The 9,468-nt window shown below is 49.8% G+C and overlaps 1 protein-coding gene across 1 annotated transcript; it reads left to right on the plus strand.

The window, feature by feature from the left end:
* Nucleotides 1-1,416: 1,416 nt before the first annotated feature.
* Nucleotides 1,417-8,861, plus strand: LOC129520896 (L-amino-acid oxidase-like). The gene is made up of 7 exons (XM_055342128.1): nucleotides 1,417-1,463; nucleotides 3,159-3,373; nucleotides 3,820-3,932; nucleotides 5,057-5,258; nucleotides 5,713-5,781; nucleotides 5,997-6,133; nucleotides 6,692-8,861. Exons 1-7 carry the CDS (start codon nucleotides 1,433-1,435, stop codon nucleotides 7,500-7,502), a joined length of 1,578 nt encoding a protein of 525 aa, XP_055198103.1. The 5' UTR covers nucleotides 1,417-1,432; the 3' UTR covers nucleotides 7,503-8,861.
* Nucleotides 8,862-9,468: the final 607 nt, after the last annotated feature.

A 9,468-nucleotide genomic window follows, 5' to 3' on the forward strand; every position in this document is an offset into this window, starting at 1 on the left:
TTCTTTGTGGAATGACGAAAATGTTTTAAAATTGATCTTTGTGATAGTAGCACAATTCTGTAGACACCAGAAGCCATTGAATTGCTCACTTTAAAGGAAGAAATGTAAGGTAGGTGAATTATATCTCAATAACGCTATTACAGAAAAATAAAAGGAAGCAAGGAGAGACTCTTTGATCTGTGCCTACCACCCAGCTGTTCACACTGTAACCTCTGCATGTTATTTTCTTTGGTTCTTCCAGCCACCTTGTGGTAGAGGAATTACCTCCATTTGAAAGATACTACAGTTGCTTTGTGATTTGCTATCAAATCAGACCCTATCTCCATGAGAGAAGAAGGAAGCCAGTTTAGATGCCGACAGAGTACAAGGAGCTATGCCAGGCTCTTCACACACATCATCTCATTTAATCCTGAAGCACCCCTCTGAAATGAGTGTTATAGCCCCATTTTACAGATAAAGAAATCCAGGTTCAGAGAGGTATAAGCCTTATGTCCTAAGACATACAGCATTGACACAATGGAGCAAGATTTGAACCCAGTTCTGTTGGACTCCACTGCTGGTGCCCTTTCCCCTGTGCCATCCCTGGTTCCCAGGATCTGAGTCCTGTGCCCCCGATACCAAGTGCTCCTACCTGCCCTTCTCCCCAGCCCCATGCTGCTAGATTGGTGTGTGCTTCCCGTCTACCTCTCTCACCAGCCGGGCTGTCTCCACCTGCACTGTACACAGAAAGAACAAAGAGCTGGTCTTGGTGCCACAGCCAGCTGGCCTGATTCCCCAGCAGAAGGAACCTCAGTGCCAGAGAAGCCTGTGTCTAAGGAAGCCCTAGAAGACACAGAGGAAGAGGAAAAAAAAAACCACTTCCCACTGCAAATGGGCCAGGGGGAGATGAATGCTCAGCTTGCTGGGGGAGACCCCTGAGAAGGGCAGGAAGGGCACAGTCCTCCACGGGAAGTCCTGGTCAGAATCCCCACCTTGGGCAGACTCACCATGGAACAGAAAGGTTCACGGTGGGACAACTGTAGAACTGGACATTCTCTGGTGAGAGTACTGGGGGCTTTGATCTCGGCCAGGAGCCTGGACACTGGGCTTCCAAACCAGCCCAGGCACATAGCCCCAGTCTTCACCCATTTCCTAGAAGATGGTTCCAGCAGGTTTGGGATGGCTCACCTGGCTTCCACAATCCCTCCTCCCCACTGGTACCCAGGGGCTGGGATCTGAGCTGGGAGAAGGGGCTTTCCCTTGGAAGGGAGGGGAGATGGAACAAGAGGAAGATGAGGCCAGGAATGGGGCTGAGTCACCATGGTCTTGTCACAATGAGGGCAGGGCTTCTCTGCTTGGCCCAGCCCTGGAGGCAGGCTGGTGGGACGCGCCCAGTGACTGCTGGGGTGGAGCTGGATCCTCTTAAGGAGAGGGAGAGCTCCCTGGACTCAGCATGAGCTGCAGGGTCATGGCCAAGATGAAGGGTAAGTGGGGTGCCTCCTACAAGGCAGACACACCTGAGGGAGGAGGTGTTGGACACTGAAACTGAGTTAGACAGAGGGAGGGGGTTGATGGGTCAGAGGGGGAGTCTGGGCAGAGGGCCATGAGAAAGGAAAGACATAGGGACTGAGACGGACAGGGCTAGAGCAGGGGCTACACACAGGTCCAGGTGTCAAAAGTAAATCCAGAGAATGGGTACAGGTCAGGATAATGAGTCTGGGGGTTGGACCCATTCAAGGGGAAGGACATGCGGCCTGAGATAGGAATGGTGGCAGCTCAGGGAAATGGAAGAGTTGACAGGGTGAGAATGGACTGGGGAGGTTGAGGTAAGCCTGGAAAGTAGGGAGAGGGGGTGGGGGCTGGGGCTTTGTGCCATGGTGCGTGGTCACCCCTCTTCTTTTCTGAGGAGTCACTCCTGCAGAAGACTCTGCTGGCATTGGGAAGGGCCTGCACTAGTCACTGGCTGGGTCTCCTGCCCCTTTTCAGAGGTGGCCCCCGAGGGGCCCTTTCCTCTCTGTGCCCCTCGGGTGTCCAGCATGGACAAAGACCAGACTAAGGGGTTTCTCACCCACCCCAAAATCCTAGGACTAGTGCAAAGGGGGCAGAGCACATCACAGCTCCTGACTGTTTCCCTTCAGGGCAGGGGACACCAAAGAAACCCCCCAGCCTCCCGTTGCAGACTCCCAGGGGAATTTCTCTGTGCATCAGAGCAGTTAATTGTGGACACGGGAACCACGTCACTCGGGACCTATTGCGTGTTACATATTAACTCCGGTTTCCCGTCTTGGCTGCACATTAGGAAAGCTGGAGGGATTTGAAAAAATACTGTGAGGCTAGAGAAGAGTAGTGGGCCCGCCAAGGTCCCATGGGGCACTGGTGATGTCGCTGGGAAACCGGTCACAGGTCCCCCCCTGAAAAGAAGCATGCCTCACACACACTCTGGCTTTCACACACAGGGGCACACAACACCGATCCTCTCACATCCTCAAAGAACACACACATCCTTTGGCTCTGCCACCCAGCCTCACGCTCAAACACACTCACAGAATCACACACAAGAACACCAGCAACCACATTTCCTCTCAAACCCAAGCAAATGCATGCATGTCATGCTCACTCTTCAGACCCAAACCCAGGCCACACACAGACACACACACACACACACACACACACACACACACACATGCATCTTGCTTTCCCATATAGATTCATCCGCACGTTTGCTCAGGTGCCCACACCACACCACAGACACACTCCCTCCCATTAAATCACAGATGATGCACAGTCTCACAGGGCAACAATCACAAACTCACAATCACTGCAACTTACATCACAGTCAAGCTCACACACACACCCAGCATCAGAAGCTGGCATATTCACAGAGATGGCCCTGTCCATGCTCATGAGTTTCCAATCACATGCCCCCAACATGCACCCATGCATTCACATTCACCATCACACAGCTGACACCAGAATGGTTCATACATACATCCATATCCCACACAATCACCACCACACAGACACAATCACAAACACACATGTTTACAACCACACATTTGACAGATATTTTCTGATCTCACCTCTCTTGCCCATTCACACAGCCAAGGTCTTCCTAGGTAGGGCAGGATACAGAGCCTGGGCCCCAGAGAGGCAGCCTCTGATTCCCTTCCCCACCACAGGAATCCTGATCCTGGGGCTCTTCTTGGCTACTCCCAGCTGCCTTGGCTACTTTGAGGACCTGGCCAAGTGCTTCCAGGACCCCGAATACGAGTCCATCCTTGTCACAGCACAGGAGGGGCTCCACACCTCCCCGCTGACCAAGCGTGTGATAGTGGTGGGAGCTGGCATGTCAGGTCTGGCGGCAGCCAAGGCCCTCCAAGATGCTGGCCACCAGGTGAGCAGATCTTGGGAGGGGATTCAATCTTTTGCCTCTGGTTTCCTTCCTTGGGTAGAAAAATAAAAAGAGAGACGATACACCCCACTCTTAGATCACTGATCATACCTGGCTGGGGCTCTTAGCCCTTAGTTATGGCTCCTCAAAACTCTAGGCTCCCCTGAGACTTGACCCCAACTGCACGTGTGTTCTCACGGAAGCAAAAGTGGAGAAGAGTTACGCTCACAAGAAAAGGCCAAGAGGCACTCGGTTCCCCACCACCATGGAGCATCCTGCCCCACTTATATCCTTTAGGACCCTCGCCTCCATTTGGTTATCTGGCACATTCAAGGAACCCACTGCTGGGAATTCCAGACTAGAGCCTGTGGCCAGGTGGAGATGGGTGTCCAGGGTGGGAGAAGGGAAAGCATGACACTAGGAACAACAGCAGGTTCTCTGGACCCCAGGTAACCATCCTGGAAGCCAGCAACCATGTCGGGGGTCGAGTTGTCACATTCAGGAATGAGAAGGAAGGCTGGTACCATGAACTTGGACCCATGCGAATCCCAAAGTCCCACAGGTAAGTGCCAGGGAAGGGGTGGGTAAAGGACAAGCAAGAGGAATTAGGTGGCGGGGGAGGCCTGCTGCCATAATGCCAGAGCTTCTGAGATCCATTGTCTCATGTGGTTCAATCCTGTAAGTCAGGACCAACACTGGTCTCCCATTTGATAAGGAAGACCAAGACTCAGAACCTAGGGTCACACAGGAGGTGGTAGGTCCCAAACAAATAAATAAGAGTTACCATTAAGTCATCAAATTGTGTACTTCAAATATGGACAGTTTCTTATATGTCAATTATATGCCATTAGGCTACAAACTAATACTAATTAGTCATTATATCAGCTGCCATTCATTGAGCACCTCTATGTGCCAAGTGCCATGCCAAATGCCACACCTGCATTATTTAATCAGATCCTCTTATGTTTCTCACTTACAAATCAAGAAACTGGGCTCAGAGATATTAAGTGACTCATCCAAGGTTCTCCTAGGAGGAAATGATACAGTTCCTCTTCAAAATCAAGGAAGCAACTGGCCCCAAAACATATACTCAGCTTGTGTGTATATGAGATGATATTATCTCTTTGTGTCTCTCAGGCATAAATAAATAAAATATTAAAATTAAAAAAGAAATGGGATTTCAAAGCCTGAAACCAAAGGCCTTGGTCTCTACCCAAGTTCTGTACTTGGGGATTTCTTTTTCTTTCTTTCTTTTTTTTGTTAAACATTTTATTTATTTATTCATGAGAAACACAGAGAGAGAGAGAGAGGCAGAGACACAGGCAATGGGAGAAGTAGGCGCATGGAGCCCCATATGGGACTCAATTCCGGATCCCAGAATCATGCCCTGGGCCGAAGGCAGACACTCAACCGCTGAGCCCCCCAGGTGTCCCTGTACTCAGGGATTTCTTAAAGGGCCTTCATTGGATAATGGGTAGACTCTGTCCTCACGATCTCCCTTGGGCCAAAAAAAAGAATGAAAAGAATACTACAGCATAAGGAAGCAGGTTTAGAGTTGAAGAAACAGTCTGAGCTCCCTGGGCACATGAAGAAACTAGTTTCCCCGGAAATGGCTTCTATAAGTGAGGCCAGTGGGCACGAGGTGTCACTGGGATGGGTGCCATGTTACACCTGTATTTGTTCTAGGCTGGTTCATACCTACGTCAAGAAGCTTGGCCTGAAGCTGAACAAGTTCATACAGTATGATGACAACACCTGGTACCTCATCAATGGACAACGCTATCGCACCAGGGAGGTCAAAGACAATCCAGAGGTCCTGGGCTATTCCGTGGACCCAGTGGAGAAGGGCAAAGGCCCCACAAATCTCTTCTACCAGTCCATCGCCAAGGTGCCTCCTGCCTCACCCCTCCCAGGGTTGGGAAAGTACAAGTTTTGGCCCAAGGCCCTGTGAAAAGTTAGTGGATAGACACTGGTGACCTAGTTCCCATCCAGCAATCTTGTGATTGGTCCAGTACCTAGTGGTCCAATGGCCCATTGCTTGATGGTGACAGTGGACAGAAAAGGAATCACCAGATAACCCAATCTCGGTAATGAGCCAGTCTTCCTGGATTGCACGGAATGTCTTCCCCTTAAATTTTAGCCTCCAAAGGTCTTAAATAAAGGAGAGATTTGGGAGGAAAGAGGAGCATTTAGGAGCTCTTGGAAGCACCCTTCCCCTGGTCTTTCCATCCACGCCCTCTTGTTCCCTCCCTCGTCAAAGGGACATCCAGAGAATGCAGGAGTCCTGCCACTGGCTCTATGGCTTTAATCTAAGCTGCTTTCCCCTCTCTCTCCTTTTGCAGGTCAAACAAAATCTGAAAAATTTCAACTGCAGCCGCCTGATATCCTTTTACGATTCTTACTCAACCAAGGTATGTGAGGCACAGAAGTCCCAAGATAGAAGCAGAGGGGTTCTGTGCTCAGCCTGCTCCCTGGGGTTGCCCACTGCTGACCTGGACCCCCTCTTCCCACTGCCAAAGCCTTAACTTCCCTGGAATCCAGTCCCGCCCCTTGCCTGCCCTAGGCCCCTGCTGAAGTCCCTTCCAATGTGCTGGGCCCTCCATCAGGAGCTTCCACCTCCTTGCAGGCTTACTTGCTGAAAGAAGGGGCGCTGAGCGAAGGAGCAGTAAAGATGATCGGGGCTCTGATGAATGAGGATTCTGGATACTATAAGTCCTTCCTGGAATCCCTGAGGAGTAGCTTCATCTTCTCCAATAGTGACAAGTAAGGTCAACTGGGACCAGGGCTGGAAACTGCCCCTCCTCCAACTCTCAGAGCAGAGAAATGGAATTATGATCACTGAGTAATCACTATGTACCGGGCACAATGATAGCATTTTTCAACAATTGTCACGTTGAGTCACCTGGAAGATCGGTACTATTAGAGCCATTTTACAGGTGAGGATGTAAGACTCAGAGGAGTTCTATAATTTACCCAAGTTCACCTAAAGGGTAAAAGCTGGAGCCAGTATCCAAACCCAGGTCTGTGGGACTCCTTCTGGGACACAGGACGGCATGGCAGTTGAATCCATATGCGGTGGGGCTAGACTGTATGTGTCATCCCCACACAGTCCTTCTCCACCAGGTATCAATTTTCCAAAGTATAAAATTAAACAATGATCCTTCTCTTACAGAGACTAGTTAAGGAGACGTATATGAAGCATCCAGCACAGGCTGCAGGAAGCTAGTTGCCTCACTTTTCAGACCAGGAAGGCTGCCAGAGACTTAGCAAAGGGGCCTAGTGCCCCCACGCTCACTCTCTCTTTTCCTCTCATCCCTGCAGCTTTTCCGAGATCACCGGTGGCTTTGACCAGCTCCCCAAAACCCTCAGCAGCAGCCTGAAGCCTGACACCATCCGTCTGGGCTCCAAGGTGGAGACGGTAGTGAGGGATGGGCCCACGGTTCAGGTTTCCTACCGGGTGGGCAAACACAGCTCCAGACTGTACACCCTCACCGCAGACTTTGTCATCATCACGGCCTCAGCCAAGGCCACACATCTCATCACCTTTAAGCCACTGCTCTCCCCAGACAAAATGGAAGCACTCCGCTTAGTGCATTACACCAGTGCCACCAAAGTGGCTCTCATCTGTAAGGAGCTCTTCTGGGAGCAGGATGGCATCCGGGGTGGGTTCTCCATCACCGACCGGCCCTCGCGCCACATCTACTACCCTAGCCACAGCTTCCCCCAAGGCAAGGGAATCCTGTTGGCCTACACTGTGGACGATGACTCCCGCTTCTTCACATCCATGACGCACGAGCAGATGGAAGATGTGGTCCTGGAGGACGTGGCAGCCCTGCACCAGATACCCAAGGACAAGCTGCGGCGCATGTGCCCCTCCTCTGTGATCAAGCGCTGGTCTCTGGATCCCTTCACCATGGGTGCCTTTGCTGAGTTCACACCCTACCAGTTTACCGACTACTCACAGGAACTCTTCAAGCCCGAGGGCCGCATCCACTTTGCAGGAGAGCATACCTCCATGCCCCATGGCTGGATAGACACCGCCATCAAGTCCGGCCTGCAGGCAGCCAGGAATATCCAGGCTGCTGTGGATGAGGAGGCCACGGGAAAGCAGACAACCTTCACTTACTCCTAGGCCATTTCTAACCCAGAGAGAAATCCCTGAGGGAATCTGTCAGGAAAAGTACGGGGGGGTGGGAGTTGGAGGCAGAGACCCAGGAGAGAGGTCATCATTAGTGCCCCCCTGGCCCACAAGTAAGAATCCAAAAATGCCAAAGAATTGGTCAGAAAGTCCATAAAGAATCGCTCCCTTTCCTGCTCCTCTCCCTGCCAGGCCTTGAGGAGGGAAGCAACAGAGTCAGCATAGATGCAGGGTAAGGAGTAAATCAATGCTGGTGATCATTAGAATCAGCCCTTAGCTTAGACTGCCTCCTGACAACAGTAACAAGCAAAGGACGAAGGCTCCAACAGTGACCTAATTTCGGTCATACACAGCTAGAAGCTTCTACAAGAACAGACAAACCCTGAACCACAGTGATGTTAAACCACAGATTGGCCACACACAAACCCACAGGGCACACAAACCCCATCATTTTCTGAGCTGGGGGCCTCACATCCTGGCCCAACATGGAATCTAGATGGATGGGAGAGGTAAGGGTTTTTCTCTGTTCTTTTTGAGTTTGCAAGAGCAGGATCTTGGCTTCCTAGAGACACTTCCTGACCTATAGATTTGCTCTTCACTCTTACCACCCCCATCACCAACCAGACCCCCTCCTCTCCACCTCTGCCTATCCAGCCTATACCTCTGTCCATCCCCCTGGAAGAACACCAAGCTCATTCTCCATACTTCCACTCTGCTCTTCCTTAACAGAAGAGCCCTGTCCTTCCACACCCAACTAATTCCCCTTCTCTGAATAGCCCCACCCAAGCCCCCAGGGATCCTTCTTTCTCTTTTGAACCTCCACCCTTCCTCCCTCGAGTCCCAAATATTTGGGCTGTGGCTCTTCTTATGTTATTATGTAATTACTTTTATATAATCTGCCCATCTACACTGAGAGCCCCCATAGGCTGGGATCATATTGTGTATGCCTTGGTACATTTTCCCCCATAAACACTACATATATGCTATTTCCCTCACCCTCTCAATAAATATTCATTTTTCATCTACCATGTGTCAGACAATGTGCTGAGTGCCATATATAAAGAATGAGCAGCATTATTCAATTAAATCAAACCTCCACCTCTGAGTGTGTTCCCAAACATTCCGATGATCAGCTCCCAAGTAGGGTTCATTTTTTTTATCCCAAATTCTTGGGTATTTGGGCCCAGTCACGCAAAAGGAAGAAGCAAATGAAGTGAAAAACCCTTTGCCTGGAGAATATTCTTACCAGGGTGACCCTGGAAGACTCTGAAAACCAGCATGATGCAGGAAATGTTATGTCTTGAGACTGGCATATTGCACAGAAGGAAAGGAATAAAGAAAAAATTCACATTTTCCTGTTGCATTTTGGTTGGTCTATTGCTATAATCCCAGCTTGCTTTATTCTGGTTTTTCATTCACCTCTATAGTAGTCAGGACTTTTTCAGTTATAAGTGCTGGGGAAAACAAATCCAGACTAGCTTAAAGGTAAGGAAATGAATAATAGTGAAGGGGAATATAAGGGAAGGGAGAAGAAATGTGTGGGAGATATCAGAAAGGGACACAGAACATAAAGACTTCTAACTCTGGGAAATGAACTAGGGGTGGTGGAAGGGGAGGAGGGCGGGGGGTGGGGGTGAATGGGTGACTGGCACGGAGGGGGACACTTGACGGGATGAGCACTGGGTGTTATTCTGTATGTTGGTAAATTGAACACCAATAAAAATTAATTTATAATAAAAAAAAGGTAAGGAAATGTTTTAGCTCATGTATCTGCAAAGTCCAGGATGAAGCTCACTTCATCCAGGCTGATTAGGTTTAGGGATTGACAATAATGACAATAATGTCATTAAGCTAACTTAGCTTCTGTACTGAGTTAAATAATGTCCCCCGAAATTCACATCCATCCCCCCAAAAAAAAAACCTGTAAATGTGACCTTTTTTGGAAATAAGGTCTTTGCAG

The sequence above is a fragment of the Nyctereutes procyonoides genome, unplaced genomic scaffold (genome assembly GCF_905146905.1).
Source record: "Nyctereutes procyonoides isolate TBG_1078 unplaced genomic scaffold, NYPRO_anot_genome, whole genome shotgun sequence".
NCBI lineage: Eukaryota > Metazoa > Chordata > Mammalia > Carnivora > Canidae > Nyctereutes > Nyctereutes procyonoides.